At 43.6% G+C, this 16,727-nt stretch overlaps 1 protein-coding gene across 6 annotated transcripts in view; it reads left to right on the top strand.

Annotated features, from left to right (window-relative positions):
- Positions 1 to 16,727, top strand: part of LOC137383323 (rho GTPase-activating protein 17-like) — a 207,832-nt gene that overhangs the window by 139,501 nt on the left and 51,604 nt on the right. For all 6 annotated transcript variants that reach the window (XM_068055997.1, XM_068055995.1, XM_068056000.1 and 3 more), the window contains 4 exons: positions 4,385 to 4,453; positions 4,617 to 4,698; positions 5,168 to 5,295; positions 16,298 to 16,409. In XM_068055997.1, the coding sequence (XP_067912098.1) occupies positions 4,385 to 4,453; positions 4,617 to 4,698; positions 5,168 to 5,295; positions 16,298 to 16,409 (391 nt within the window). The remainder of the gene's footprint in view (positions 1 to 4,384; positions 4,454 to 4,616; positions 4,699 to 5,167; positions 5,296 to 16,297; positions 16,410 to 16,727) is intronic.

Here is a 16,727-nt window from a genome sequence, read left to right as displayed (position 1 = left end):
TGTGAGGTAATGCATTTGGGGAGGGCAAATAAAGCGAGGGATTACACAATAAATGGGAGGATATTGAAAGGGGTAGAAGAAGTGAGACACCTTGAAGTGAATGTCCATAGGTCCCTGAAGATGGCAGGAGAGGTAGATAGAGTGGTGAAGAAGGCATATGAATGCTTTCCTTTATTGGCCGAGGTATAGAATACAAAAGCAGGGATGGAATGCTGGTACTGAATAAAACATTGGATAGGCCACAGCTGGAGTCTTGCATATAGTTCTGGTCACCATATTACAGAAAGGACATAATTGGTCTGGAAGGAGTACAGAGGAGATTTACAAGAATGTTGCCAGGGCTTGAAAGTTACTGCTACGAGGAAAGATTGAATAGGCTTAGATTGTTTTCCTTAGAACAGAGGAGGCTGAGGGGTGACTTAATTGAGGTGTACAAAATTATGAAGGGCCTAGATAGAGTAGACAGGAAGGACCTGTTTCCCTTAGGTCAATTACCAGGGGGCATCTACCAGGTGATTGGTAGAAGGATTAGAGGAGACATGGGGAAAAACGTTTTCATCCAGAGGGTGGTGGGTGTCTGGAATTCACTGCCAGGAATGGTGGTGGAGGCAGAAACCCTCAATTCTTTTAAAAGGTACTTGGACATGCACCTGAAGTGCTGTAACCGGCAAGGTTATGAACCAGGTGCTGGAAGATGGGATTAGATGGGGCGGCTAGTTTTTTTGGCGGCACAGACACGACGGGCTGAATGGCCCCTCTCTGTCCTATAATTTTTCTATGGTTCTATCTTTTCCAATTCAGTGGTGAGTAGGTTTGGAACTATTTGCTCGTGAGAATTGGAGGTTTATTTAACTGAGGATTAATACTGTGACTTCATCCCGTGTGAATTCTGCTTTTACAAATGCAGTAAATCGGCATTATAGGAAACGCATTGAAGTGTTCATTTGGCCAGTTACCAACGAGCACCAATATTTAGAAACAGCCAAAATGATATCTATCTAGGGATTACCTGTTTGGATTGAAAAAATCGTATTGATACTTCTTTTCCTTGCCCTTGAATTTTCTCCCCTCTCTGAAGTTGCTGATTGTTGCTGGGATCTGGTTCCAGTAGCACCTTCCAGTACTTCACCCAAGTGGTTATTCTGCATATACGAACGTAGATAGTGTCAGTAGTTTCATTCACCTGAGCAAACCAAATCTTGACGGCTTCTACGTGTGAAGTCCAAGTACAGATCGGTTTTAACTGAGGCTTCCTGTTCAGAGTTGTCAGCTTCAACTGGAACCTGAATCCAAGGAGATTAGGACGAGAGGGGGCATGTTAAAAGTAGCATTGACGTGGTGGGGGGGGCGCTAACCAAATCCTGTGCAGTGCAGTGGAATTTTGGCTGTAGTTGTAGAGTGGATATGAGATAATTGTAGGATTACTGCTGTGTTACAGATAGCATATTGGGTATTATATGTTCTACCAGTTTGCATATGGTCAAGCAAGCCTTCCACATACCAAGACTGAGGCACACATTATTTCACCACATGAACATTAAAACTTAAAATTGCAAATCCCAGACTGGAAAGACATTTGCATGGTAACACAGTGTTGGAACAAGGGACAAAGGGCCATGCCCTGACCCATTTAACCAACAATGGACTTTTGATTACCCAACGTTGAAGGTGGGGGGAGCTAGCATTCCAGGTTGACTGCTAAGATAGCAGAATCCACAAACACAGAAGTGGTCAGACCAGTTTTCGTCACATGTAGGTAGGTGGTAGGAGAATTGAGGGAAGGTGGGGATGTGAGGGGGAACAAATGGGATTAATGTAGGATTAGTATAAATGGATGGTTGATTGTCGGCGTGGACTCGTTGAGCCGAAGGGCCTGTTTCGGTGCTGTATCTCTATGACTCTATGAGCACCTTCCTACCCCTCTATCTAACCCCATCAATATGTCCTTCTGTTCCTTTTTCCCCTCTGTGCTTATCCAGCTTCTCTGGATCAATCTACGCTATTTGCCTTAACTACTCCCTCTTGTAGTGAGTTCCCCATTTTAACCATTCTCTGGGTAAAGAAGTTTCTCCTGAATTCCCTATTGAATTTATTAGCGATTATCTTATTATAATAGTCCCCAGTTCTAGTCTCACCTGCAAGTGTAAACATTTCAATGCCTACCTTTTCAAATGCTTTCATGATCCTGAGGACCCCTATCAGGTCACCACCGCAAGCCTTCTGTTTTCTAGAGAAAAGAATCCCAATTTGGGTTCCCTGTAGTTGAGTCTCTTTGATTATCAGTGAGTTAATATATTTGTTCGTTATGAAAGGAAATTGAGTGTTATCAATATTGGTATTAGTTACTGGTGCAATTTCAATGAGTTACTGTTCATTACTGGTGAAATTGAACTGCCTCCTACCTCTGCATTCCCTGCTGCAAATCACTCCCACACCTTTGGTTTCCCCTTTTCCCTTGGTTGTCCTCCTTCACTTTCTCACTTCTTGCGCACCAGCTGTTGGCATGAAACAAGCTAAGATACTCAACTACAGGGGACCCAATCTTTATATGATAAATGTAATAACATTTGCAGGTGTTGTGAAATCAGAATGTCACATAATCAAACCTTCAGGAATGCCTCCAACCTGAGTTGGGAACCCGATCTGCAAATACTAAGGTTGGGAAGAGGTGGAATGTTTCAGAGGAATGTGATGTTTAACACTCTGGGTGAAAGACGTTGTAGAGATAGGGTGGGGTGAGACCATAGAGTGATCTAAAGATGAAGATGATTTTAAATTGGAAGGTGTTGAACAAGGCAGCGAGTAAGATTCCATAAGGATGGATGATGAGCAACTGGAACTTAATGCAGGTGCTCTTACTGCTATGTGAAAAGAACTTAAACAGATGAAGTGTAATTGCATCAGTATTCTCTCAGTCTGTATATTGCTGTTAAATCTTGCAGAGCTAAGAGTTCATGAGGGCCAGATGAATTCCCATTTTTTTCCACAAAGATTCAGTAGAAAATTAGATTTGGAGAGGAAAAAAAGGATATGAGGAATATGGTGAGAAGTGAGTTGAGCTATAAGAATGATTAGTAATGAGGTTAAATGCTTTTCCTGAATTAAATTTTTGGGGGATTCAGCTTTTTATTGAAAAACCCATGTTTCAATGTAAGGGCTGGCCACTGGGATCAGCCACTATTCATGTTGAACTGACTTTCTGATAGTTCCCAAAAGTAGCTAAAAGCTTTTCCGAATCTAAGAATACTTCACATGGAATGATTTAATACCTGGAATAGTCGTCTTCTAGTTGGAGAATGAGAGGCAAAGACCACAATATTTACTGGGGCAGGATTTCCAAGCAGGCTGGTGGAATTCTGGTCAGGAAATCCAGAAAGAACCTGGTTTGACTCCACAGCTTGCGGGGTTCTTTTTAAACAGGATCCCCACCCGAAAACCAGCCTAGCTGACAGGTTTTGCTTCCTGTTGGGTGCGGACCACTGCAGCAGAGGCCGCATTCTAGGAGCAGGTAAAGATGTGTTGCTGGGTGGAGATTGTAAGATATGGGGTGTTCGAGTGGTTATATGTGTGCTGGTGGGGCAGGGGGTGCACGGGTGTTTGATCACGAGGGTCAGAGGCAGTTTGGGGCTGGGGGTAGTCAGTAATCGCAGGGAGAAGTGGGTCCAATTACAGGGATGGAAGCAGGCTAGCTTGGGGGGCTGGGAGATGGACTCCTGCTTCTCCTAGCCTGCAAGCATTGCTGGAAAGGCGCTTACCTTTTCCACACAGCAGTCCTCACCTCCCTTTAGCTGCCGGATTACCCAATGCCTGGAAAACCCAGCCAGCCAGGATTAAATGTAAAATAGAGATCAAATCTGAGGCATGCCTCCTCATTAAAATATTTAAATGAGTGACCTGCCTCCTGGGAGCAGGGTGTGCACCCGCCCCCATCCTGCTTCCATGAAAACCGGAAGGGAGCGGGTCAGGTTTGGGTTTGAGGTTTAAAAATTTTTTACATCCCACCCAAACCAAACACATCTATTTTTGGGGGTTAGAATTCCCCCACAAAAAGTTTGGAGGCACTGCGGTGGTTGGGGCTGTGGACGGGGCGTTGGGGGGATGGTGGGGTGAGGAAAGAGAATTGTAAAACTCTGGCAAGGTGGTCTCAGTGACCTCCCTCAGCTGTATTTTTGTTTGTTTTTGTTTTAATGACTTATAAGATGCAATAGTTTGCAAATGTGAAGGGATTAATTCTGCAACAACTAATTTGACCTGAATCTTCTAACTTTCTATTTAATTAACAGATATTTTAGTAAAACAGCTTTTAACCCCCTTCTCTCAGTACTGTGCATTATTTTGGAAGCTGTGTTTGGAATTCTTCAAAAAAAGGTATTTCTGTTCACAGGATCAACTTGCAGCTGATATGTACAACTTCAGTTCTAAAGAAGGTGATTACGCAAGATATTTTGTAACGGTGAGTGTTTTGCATGGTGCATTGCCACTGACTACATGTATTTAGCTCGTTTAGCCTTAAGAATTTTGCTGAGATTTACCAGAATTGTTAGACTCAAGTTTACTGCTTTTGTAAGCATTGAAGCTAATGAAACTTTTGTTGACAATGTGGGTTCTGTTCTCAGTTATTAGAAGCACAAGCAGATTACCATAGAAAATCACTAGCAGTCTTAGAGCGAGTTCTCCCTACAATCCAAACCCAGCAAGGTACAGTATCAGCAGCATTTATTTGCATTATTCCTGAAAGAGCATCAGCTGTGTTTTATTTTCTTCTCACTGCTTTCCACCCTTTAATCTGGATGAACTCTTTTTCTCTGTTCAATTTTCCAACTGAGCATTCAGCTGCTGTTTTTTCTGACTCATCAATGCACGACCATCAGCGTTTTCTCCATTTTGATTTAATAATGAATTAATTACAACACTAAAAGGTGTTGATAAATTTCCTGGTTATCAATAGCGAACCTTTGAATTCTCCAGTGAAAGTGATTTTGTAATATGTTGGCTGTTCAAGTAATCTGCATGCTTAATAAACAAATATTTTAAATATTATAGAGAGAGACCATATTAAGTTGGAACTTCAGGCAATCATTGCAGTTAAAGATTTATTGGGTAGATGGAGATATCAGTTTATTGTATTAATTGGTGAATTAATTTGTCCCTGCTTGATTTTGCTCAGATACATGGACAGAGAAGCCTGCATTTGGAACTGCATTAGATGAACACCTCAAGCGTAGTGGTCGTGAGATAGCACTCCCTATTGAGGCCTGTGTAATGATGCTGTTGGAAACTGGTATGAAAGAGGAGGTGAGTGCTGGTTGATTAGTCACGCACATGCGCATATGTTCTAATCAAAACTGTCATTTCCATTCTAAAGAATATGCAACTCCTACATCCCATCTCACTTTCTTTTAACGATCACCATTCAATTCTAGGAACATTAGGAACAGGAATAAACTATTCAGCTCCTTGAACCTGTTCTATTATTCATTTAAGTCATGACTGAGCTGCATATCAACTCCATTTCCCTGCGTTTTTCTGCATATCCTACAATAACCTGACCTAACAAAATTTATCAATCTCAGTCTTGAAAGTTCCAATTGACCCAGCAACCACAGCCTTTTGTGGGAGAGAGTTCCAAATTGCTACAACCTTTTGTGTTCGAAAAAAATCCTGATTTCTCTCCTGAATGGTCTAGTTTGAATTTTAAGGTTTTGGCTTTTAACAGCCTGTTCTGACAAACCTTTATATATTGGTATTCTTTAGCTACAAGAGTGGTTCTGTCCTATCTCCATTTTGTGGATTGCTTTAAAAGGTCATCTTTCAACAGCTGGCTACATGATGCTGAGTTTAAAATTAGAATCTATGCAGAGGATATGTATTTATTAGAATCTATATTTTAAGTATATCAAGATTTTTACAGCACACCAATAACTGATCACAACTCTGATATTCTTCTCTAACAAGCCTTGCTTCCAAACTCAAATTTTGATCCACACAATTGGCAAGAAATTGTGTCCATTTGGTTTCCTGTTGCCACTGTTTATTTCTCAGTTATAATCTTGTGTTCACATTAGGTGCCATTTGCCATTCATAACCCACTTTTCCAGCCTATCCTTGTCCTTCGGCATTTGTTTTGCTTTCTGTCTTTCACTCCAAGTCATTTGTATCCATATATGTAAACAGCAGTGACTCCAGCACTGATCCATGTGGCATTCTGCTAGTGACCCCTGTCTGTATTAATGCAGCTCTATTCAAAGTCATCCTTTTCTTTAACCATTTTAACCAAATTTCAGCCCACCTCACTACTGTAATACTGAGAAGCATATGTCATTTATTGCCCGTAGAACATTTTTTTTATTCATTCATGGGATGTGGGCGTCGCTGGCTAGGCCAGCACTTATTGCCCATCCCTAATTGCCCTTGAGAAGGTGGTGGTGAGCTGCCTTCTTGAAATACTGCAGTCCATGAGGGGTAGGTATACCAACAGTGCTGTTAGGAAGGGAGTTCCAGGATTTTGATCCAGTGACAGTGAAGGAATGGCGATGTAGTAGAGGGAGTTGGTGGCATTGTGGTATTGTCACTGGATTACTAACCCAGAGACCCAGGTTATTCCCCTGGGGACATGGGTTTGAATCCCACCATGGCAGAAGGTGGAATTTGAATTCAATTAATCTGGAATTAAATTTTTTTTGAAAAGCTTGTCTAATGGCTATGAAACCATTGTCAATTGTCGCAAAAATCCATCTGGTTCACTGATGTCCTTTAGGGAAAGAAATCTGCTGTCCTTGCCTGGTCTGGCCTACATGTGACTCCAGACCCACAACAGTGGTTGACTCTTTAAAATGCCCTCTGAAATGGCTTTGCAGGCCACTCAGTTGTACCTAAGTGCTAAAAAGTTGATAAGGAATGAAACCAGACTGGGAACTTGCAGGTGGTGGTGTTCCCGTGCATTTGCTGCCCTTGTCCTACGTGGTAGAGGTCGCGGGTTTGGAAGGTGCTGTCTAAGGAGCCTTAGTGCATTGCTGCAGTGCATCTTGTAGATGATGCACACTGCTGCCACTGTGCGTCAGTGGTGGAGGGAGTGAATGGCACCCCATCCACAAACAATCATGTGGGCTGGTTTGTCCTGGATGGTGTTGAGCTTCTTGAGTGTTGTTGAAGCTGCACCCATCCAGGCAAGTGGAGAGTATTCCATCACACTCCTGACCTGTGCCTTGTAGATGGTGGACAGGCTTTTGGGAGTCAGGAGGTGAGTTCCTTGCCATAGGATTCCTAGCCTCTGACCTGCTCTTGCAGCCACGGTATTTATATGGCTACTCCAGTTCTGTTTTCGATCAATGGTAACCCCCCCCCCCCAGGATTTTGCTAGTGGGGGATTTAACAATCGTAATACCATTGAATGTCATGGGGAGATGGTTAAATTCTCTCTTGTTGAAGATGGTCATTGCCTGGCATTTGTGTGACACGAATATTTCTTGCCACATATCAGCCCATGCCTGAATATTATACAGATCTTGCTGCATTTCTACACGGACTGCTTCAGTAGCTGAAGTCGCGAATGGTGCTGAACATTGTGCAATCATCAGCGAACATCCCCACTTTTGACCTTATGATTGAGAGAAGGTCATTTATGAAGCAGCTGAAGATGGTTGGGCCTCGGACACTACCCTGAGGAACTCCTGCAGTGATGTCCTGGGGCTGAGATGATTGACCTCCAACAACTACAACCATCTTCCTTTGCGCTAGGTACGACTCCAACCAGCAGAGAGTTTTCCTCCCTGATTCCCATTGACCTCAGTTTTGCTAGGGCTCCTTAATGCCATACTCTGTCAAATGCTGCCTTGATGTCAAGGGCAGTCACTCTCACCTCACCTCTTGAGTTCAGCTCTTTTGTCCATGTGTGAACCAAGGCTGTAATGAGGTCAGGAGCTGAGTGGCCCTGGCAGAACCCGAACTTTGCGTCACTGAGCAGGTTATTGCTAAGCAAGTGCCGCTTGAAAGCACTGTCGACGACACCTTACATCACTTTACTGATGATCGCGATTAGACTAATGGGGCGGCAATTGGCCGGGTTGGACTTGTCCTGCTTGTTGTGTACAGGACATACCTTGGCAAATTTCCATGTTGCCAGGTAGATGCCAGTGTTGTAGCTGTCCTGGAACAGTTTGGCTAGGTGCACGGCAAGCCTGGAGCACAGGTCTTCAGTACTATTGCCGGAATGTTGTCAGGACCCCTCGCCTTTGAAGTATCCAATGCCTTCAGTCATTTCTTGATATCACGCGGGGTGAATTGAATTGGCTGAATACTGGCGTCTGAGATACTGGGGACTTCGGGAGGAGGCCAAGATGGATCACAAATTTGAACACACATTTATAATACTGTCATTCAGTCTTTTGACATCTTGTAAAAAAAAAGGCCCTGATTTTTTTTTTTAACAAGAAGATTTTGCAAAAAAGTTCCTTTAAATGCCCACTATTCACTTGCAGGCAATATGCATTTCATATTTAATGTGTAAAGGAATAATCTTCCCCAGGTAACTACAGCTTTCAAAATAAGTATGTTTGGCCCTGAAGCTTAATCTTCCATTTCTGGGCCAATGAATTTGTTGATTAATGTTTGTTTTAATATAGTATTTATAATGGAATAACTTTTTTTCAAGATATTTTACAGCCACATAAATTAGAAGAGGGCAAATCATTACTTTAAATGAGGGGTTGACTTGATTTTGTGCACCTGACCTCCGGATCGCAGCCATGCCATAAATATAACAAATGGACCATAGGAGTGAGAAGAACTATGAACCTAAAAGCCTAATACTGTTATCACGTACTCCCTTGAGTATTTATCCCTTGCATTCCGTCCCCCCTGCCCCAAGCACTTTCAGATCCTCCTCCTGCATTGTGTTTTGTAGCCAAGAGTAATTATATTGCCATGTTTATTTCCCAGCCACTATCTAGTGTTCACATTAAATGCCATTTGCCGTTGATGAGCCAACGTTCCGGCCTATCCTGATCCTTCAGCATTTGGTTTGCTTTCTATCTTGCTCCAACTCATTTATGTGTATATATATATATATGCAGGACTGATATCTGTAGCACTCTGTTAGTGACCTCTATCTGTATTAATGCAGTTCTAGTCATAGTCACCCTTTACTTTCTCCAGTTTAACCAAATTTCAGCCCATCTCAGAAGCTGGACTCTTGTTTCATGCCCTCTCACTTTCATCTACAAGCTGTGCAAGAAATCCATTCCAAAATAATACATTGGATTGATTCTATCCAAAGTGTTTCAGTGGTAGTTTATCTTTGTGTGTTCAATCTGCAAATAAATTGGTCTGATGGCATGGCGTCTTGGAGAGACAATAAAAGGGTGATTGTGAACTCTAGGTACACTGTTACAGATATAAGGGACAGCTTTAAATTCACCCAAGATTCTTTCTGGTTACAAATAGCACCTTTTAGCCATGAACCTGCAACAGAAATGTTGGAAGAAAGCCCAAACTATAATGCACCAATCACTAGAACAGAAGAAAGGCAGAAACACCTCTGCGCTCCCACCCCCCATTGTCCCCTGTCGAGGAAAAGTGGGAGAGCCACAGATACATTGATATCTACCCTCCGTATGCTTCACTTTTGCAGTTCCAATTTGCCTTTCAATCGTGGGTTTAGTTTTATCACAGGGCCTTTCAGGGAGATGGTTAAACTTGACAGCAGAGATTTTCACACTTGGTTTGAGTAGTGTGTTAAGCTGGATGCAACAGCTTCACTGATCTAGCAATGTTAACAAGCACAGTTATTTTTCTTAGCGTGCTTTTTCATTCAACTGAGAGTGTTTAAGGCCTCAGTGAACATGACTTAAATTTTACCAGGGACCACACTTCAACTGCTGCTGTTAGAATGAAAATCCTTGCATAAAATTTAAAGTATGTTAAGATTCTGAAATGTAGCTCAGTATATAAATGAGTGTGGTATTGGGCCACATGGATGCAAAGTCATAGGTTAAGGTTTCTGCTGATTTGGATGATCTCAGCCAGGATGGCTTGTTGCAATGCTGTAGCTGGCCTTATGATCCCAGAGATAAACTGGGAAAAAATGCAGCCTAGCTGAGAATGCATGCATGCACATGTTGTAGGAGAAAGAATCAGGTTAAACTGTGATGCCTTATGGTTTAGTACCCTAGGAGTACTCACTGACTGGGATCACACAGGACGAATGTTCACTCATGAATGCCTACATCCATGGAACCATTTCCCAGCTACAAACCACCTCTTCAGGAGAGAGGAGAAAATTGGAAAACCATATAAATTAATACAATCTCATGCAGTGTGTTCACTTTGAATCTCTAGTAAATACTCATGGCCCAAAATTGCTGCCAAAATAGCAGCAAATCTAACAATGCTCTCCTATTATTTATGCGCAAATGCCACAGCAGCTTCAGTCAAGGGCAGCTGCGTGATTGAACACAGATATCCAAATGTTGTTGTCAGAGATGAAACTTAGTTCATGAAAATGGCATCTTGCTCAACATTGAAATGTTATTGAGTGGCGTGAAGTCCCTATTTTTGCACCGTAGATACAAAGTAAGCTTACCCCAGAATGTTTAGTCAAGTTATTTCAAGTCTAAGTATGCTTTAATAATGTGATAAATGTTAATCGCTGCCAGTCAAACAATCTGGCACTGTAATTAATATTTCAAGTATAGAGTATTTTAAATCTTAAATTTTTTAACATTTTCTTTGTCTCTTTTCTCTCTCTCTCTCTCTCTGTCTCAATCGAGTCTTTCTTTTCCTCTTCATTTCTCTCTCTGTACTTGATTTGCCATTGAATTCACCATTCTAACTTACACTTCTTTCTCAGTCCTTGCGCTGTTAATTTTACAATGTTTCAATCTGATTGGTTAAGGAGGCAGTTGCTTGCTCTGTTCACTCAGACCCCAGAGGCCCTGAGGACAGTGCTGCCCCATTTTCATCTCTCAGTTCCAGCAACTTTCAGCATAAAATATCATTGACGTTAAATAGACAAGGGCCAGTCCAACGAATGGCGGATGCCGCTTGTTGCCCTGCACAGGCAATTTTGGGCTATGCAGATATGACTGGGTTCACAGTTGGAAACTACAGTTTGTAAAGATGCTTCTGGAGTGATTCTTCCAATGTCATAGAATCATAATGGCACAAAAGGAGACCAGAGCCCATCATGTCCGTGCTTGCTTTCTGTAGAGCAATCTAGTCTGTTCCATTCCTCCACTCTATTCCCGTAGCCCAGCAAGTTTATTTCCCTCAAGTGCCTACCTAATTTCTTTTGAAATCATTCATCATCTCCGCTTCCATTACCCTGGTAGGCAGCGAGTTCCAGGTCATTACCAATTGCTACATAAAAAAAAGTTCTTCCACATACCCCCACCATATCTCTTGCCTTAAACCTTAAATCTATGTCCCCTCGTCCTTCTACCATTAACTAATGGGAACAGTTTTTTTTTGTCTACTTTATCTAAACCTGCTATAATCCAGTACACCTCTGTCAAATCTCCGCTCAGCCTCCTTTGCTCCAAGGAAATCAACCCCAGCTTCTCAGGCCTAACCTTTTAGCTAAAATTTGCTATCCCTGGAACCATTCTGGTAAATTTTCTCTGCATCCTCTCAAGGACCTTCACATCCTTCCTAAATTGTGGTGACCAGAATTAGTTGTGGCTTAACCAGAGCTTTATAAAGGTTCAGCATAACTTTCCTACTTTTCCTACTCAAAACCTCTATTTATGAAGCCCAAGATCTCGCATGCTTTGCTAACCACTCTCTCAATTTGTCCTGCCACCTTCAACGATCTATGCACACGCACCCCAGGTCACTCTGTCCCTGCACACTCTTTACAAATGTGCCATTAAGTCTATATTGCCTCTCCCTATCTCCTGCCAAAATGCATCACTTCTTATTTGTCTAAATTAAATTCCGTCCACCACTCATCTCATTCTACTCACCTATCTAAGTCCGGTTGCGGTCGATTTGGTATCATCCTCATTGGCGCACCTCCAGGTTTGGTATCAGTAAATTTTGAAATTTTATTCTCCGTTTCAATGACCAAGACATTTATTTACATCAAAAAAGCAGTGGTCCTAGCACTGACCTTGGGGAATACCACTGTCTACCATCCTCCAGTCTGAAAATCAGCCATTTACCATGACTCGTTTTCTTTTCTAAGCCAATTTGTTTTTGACACTGACCCTCCTATCCCATGAACCTCAGTTTTGTTAACCAGCCTTTTATATGGTACTTTTTTTCAAATTCTTTCATGGGATGTGGGCATCGCTGGCTAGGTCAGCATTTATAGCCCATCCCTAATTGCTCTTGAGAAGGTGGTGGTGAGCTGCCTTCTTGAACCGCTGCAGTCCATGTGAGGTAGGTGCACCTAGAGTGCTGTTAGGAAGGAAGTTCCAGGATTTTGACCCAGCCACAGTGAAGGAGTGGCGATATCGTTCCAAGTCCAGGTGGTGTGTGACTTGGAAGGGAACTTGCAGGTGGTGGTGTTCCCATGCATTTGCTGCCCTTGTCCTAGTAGGTAGAGGTCGCGTGTTTGGAAGGTGCTGTCTATGGAGCCTTGGTGCGTTGCTGCAGTGCATCTTGTAGATGGTACACACTGCTGCCACTGTGCGTTGGTGGTGGAGGGAGTGAATGTTCGTACATGGAGTGCCAATCAAGCGGGCTGCTTTGTCCTGGATAGTGTCGAGCTTCTTGTGTTGTTGGAGCTGCACCCATCCAGGCAAGTGGAGAGTATTGCATCGCACTCCTGACTTGTGCCTTGTAGTTGGTGGACAGTCTTTGAGGAGTCAGGAGGTGAGTACTCGTTGCAGGATTCCTAGCCTCTGACCTGCTCTTGTAGCCATAGTATTTATATGGCTTCTCCAGTTCAATTTCTGGTCAATGGTAGGCCCTATGATGTAGATAGTGGGGGATTCAACCATGCAATCATCAGTGAATATCCACACTTCTGACCATATGATTGAAGGACGGTCATTGATGAAGCAGCTGAAGGTGGTTGGGCCTAGGATGCTACCCTGAGGAACTCCTGCAGTGATGTCCTGGAGTTCAGATGATTGACCTCCAACAACCACAATCATCTTCCTTTGCTCTTAGTATGACTCCAACCAGCGGAGAGTTTCCCCCCTGATTCCCATTGATTCCAGTTTTGCTAGGGCTCCTTGATGCCATACTCTGTCAAATGCTGCCTTGATGTCAAGGGCAGTCACTCTCACCTCACCTCTTGAGTTCAGCTCTTTTGTCCATATTTGAACCAAGGCTGTAATGAGGTCAGGAGCTGAGTATCCCTGGTGGAGCCCAAACTGAGCGTCACTGAGCAGGTTATTGCTAGGCAAGTGCCGTTTGATCGCACTGTTGATGACACCTTCCAACACTTTACTGATGATTGAGAGTAGACTGATGGGGCGGTAATTGGCCAGGTTGGACTTGTCCTGCTTTTTGTGTACAGGACGTACCTGGGCAATTTTCCACAGTGCCGGGTAGATGACACTGTTGTAGCTGTACTGGAACATCTTGGCTCGGGGCGTGGAAGGTTCTGGAGCACAGGTCTTCAGTACTATTGCCGGAATATTGTCAGAGCCCATAGCCTTTGCAGTATCCAGTGCCTTCAGTTGTTTCTTGATAGCACGCAGAGTGAATCGAATTGGCTGAAGTCTGGCATCTATGATGCTGGGGACTTCAGGAGGAGGCCAAGATGGATCATCAACCCGGCACTTCTGGCTGAAGATTGTTGCAAATGCTTCAGCCTTATCTTTCGCACTGATGTGCTTGGCTCCCCCATCATTGAGGATGGGAATATTTGTGGAGCGACGTCCTCCTGTTAGTTGTTTAATTGTCCACCAACATTCACGGCTGGATGTGGCAGGACTGCAGAGTTTAAATCTGATCCGTTGGTTATGGGATCATTTAGCTCTGTTCATCGCATGCTGCTTACGCAGTTTGGCACACAGGTAGTCCTGTGTTGTAGCTTCACCAGGTCAACACCTCATTTTGAGGTATGCCTGGTGCTGGTCCTGGCATGCCCTCCTGCACTCTTCATTGAACCAGGGTTGGTCTCCTGGCTTGATAGTAATGGTAGAGTGGGGGATATGCCGGCCTTGAGGTTACAGATTGTGGTTGAGTACAATTCTGCTGCTGCTGATGACCCACAGCGTCTTATGGATGCCCAGTTTTGCATTGATAGATATGTTTGAAATCTATCCCATTTAGCATGGAGGTAGTGCCACACAACACGATGGAGGGTATCCTCAATGTGAAGGTGGGACTTCGTCTCCACAAGGATTGTGCGCTGGTCACTCCTACCAATACTGGCATGGACAGATGCATCTGCAGCAGGCAGATTGGTGAGGATGAGGTCAAGTATATTTTTCCCTCTTGTCGGTTCCCTCACCACCTACTGCATACCCAGTCTAGCAGCTATGTCCTTTAGGACTCGGCCAGCTCAGTCAGTAGTGGTGCTACCGAGCCATTCTTGGTGATGGACATTGAAGTCCCCCACCCAGAGTACATTCTGTGCCCTTGCCACCCAAAGTGCTTCCTCCAAGTGCTGATCAACATGGAGAAGCACTGATTCATCAGCTGATTGTGGGTGGTAGCTGGCAATTCGCAGGAGGTTTCCTTGCCCTGATGCCATGAGACTTCATGGGGTACGGAGTAGATGTTGAGGACTCCCAGGGAAACTCCCTCCCAACTGCATACCACTGTGTCGCCACCTCTGCTGGGTCTGTCCTGCTGGTGGGACAGAACATACTCGGGATGGTGATGGCAGTTTTAGTTTTAGAGATACAGCACTTAAACAGGCCCTTCGGTCCACCGAGTCTGTGCCGACCATCAACCACCCATCTATACTAATCCTACACTAATTCCACATTCCTACCAGTGTCTGGGACATTGTCTGTAAGGTATGATTCCCTGAGTATAACTATGTCAGGCTGTTGCTTGAAAGTTTGTGTAACAGCTCTCCCAACATTGGCAAAAGCCCCCAATTGTTAGTAAATAAGACTTTGCAGGGTCGACAGGGCTGGGTTTGCCGTTGTTTCTGGTGCCTAGGTTGATGCCAGGTGGTACGTCCGGTTTCATTCTTTTTTTATTGACTTCGTAGGTGTTAGATACAACTGAATGGCTTGCTAGACCATTTCAGAGGGCATGTAAGAGTCAACCACATTGCTGTGGGTCTTGAGTCACAGGTAGGCCAGACCAAGTAAGGATAGCAGATTTCCTTCCCTAAAAGACATTAGTGAACCCGATGGTTTTTTTTACAACAATTGACGGTGGTTTCATGGCCATCATTAGACGAGCTTTTAATTCCACATTTTTATTGATAAATTGAATTTACATTCCACCAGCTGCCGTGGTGGGATTTGAACCAGTGTCCCCAGGGCATTAGCCTGGGCTTCTGGATTACTAGTCCACTGACATTACCACTACTTTGTCATATGCTTTCTTAAAATCCATATAGACAACATCCACTGCATTCCCCTCAACAACCTTCTCTGTTGGTTCATCAAAAATTCAATTACATTAGTCAAACACGATTGGCCTTTTACAAATCAGTGCTGGCTCTTCTTAATTAACTCAAACCTCTCCTCGTGCCTGCTAATTTTTTCCCTGATGATTGCTTCATAAAATCTTACCCACTTCTGATGTTAAACTGACCGGCCTATAGTTACTCGGAATATCCTCACACCCTTTCTTGGGTGTCACATTTGCCACACTCCAATCCTCTGGCACCTCCAGCGTATCTCGGGAAGATTGGACGATTACGCTATCGCCACCTCCCCTTCCTTTAGCAACCTGGTATGCAAGCTAGCCAGTGCAGGCAACCTATCCACTCTAAGCATAGCCAGCCTTTCCAGTACATCCTGCCTATCAGTTTTCACCCCATCCATTTCCTCTACCGTCTCCACTGCTACTGATACTTTGTCAGCATCCACCTCCTTAGTAAACACAGATACAAAGTAATCATTAGGTATTCTAGCCTTGCTCTCTGCCTCTAGGCATATATCATTTTTATTTCTAATAGGCCCCACCCTGCCTCTTGCTCCCGCTTTATTATTTACATGCTGGTTGAAGGTTTTTGTGTTCCCTTTTTGTTAACTGCCATTCTATTCTCACATTCTCTCTTTGCCAATCTTATTTTCCTCTTCACTTCTCCTCTTAACTTATGGTATTTGGCCTGGTTCTCACTTGAAGAATTCACCTGACATGCACCTGTTTTTGCTTCATCATACTCTTGATCTCCCTTGTCATGTGTGATAATCATTTCCCTGTTGTAACACAGGGGCTGTTCCGGATTGCTGCTGGAGCCTCCAAACTGAAAAAGCTAAAAGCTGCATTGGACTGCTCTACTTCCCAGCTTGAAGAATTCTATTCTGATCCACATGCTGTTGCAGGTAGGTTACTCGTATAAAAGCCAAAACCTCTTGCAGATATATCGAGCTGCTTATAATTTTCCCAGATTTGAAAGTGCGTTTTGTATTCGTTCGTGGGATCTGGGTGTCACCGGCAAGGCCAGCACTTACTGCCCATCCCTAATTGCCCATGCGAAGGTCCAGCTATCTGCTGCAGTTCATGTGTAGGTACTCCCACAGTGCTGTTCGCTGGGTGTTTCAGGATTTTGACCCAGTAACGATAAAGGAACGGCAATATGTCTGCAAGTTGGGATGGTGTGTTACTTGGAGGTGAACGTACAGATGGTGTTTTCATGAGGC

Source organism: Heterodontus francisci, chromosome 24, assembly GCF_036365525.1.
Source record: "Heterodontus francisci isolate sHetFra1 chromosome 24, sHetFra1.hap1, whole genome shotgun sequence".
NCBI classification, from domain to species: Eukaryota; Metazoa; Chordata; class Chondrichthyes; order Heterodontiformes; family Heterodontidae; genus Heterodontus; species Heterodontus francisci.
Note: the sequence above shows the minus strand (reverse complement) of the source record. Positions and strands in the feature narration are given on the sequence as shown.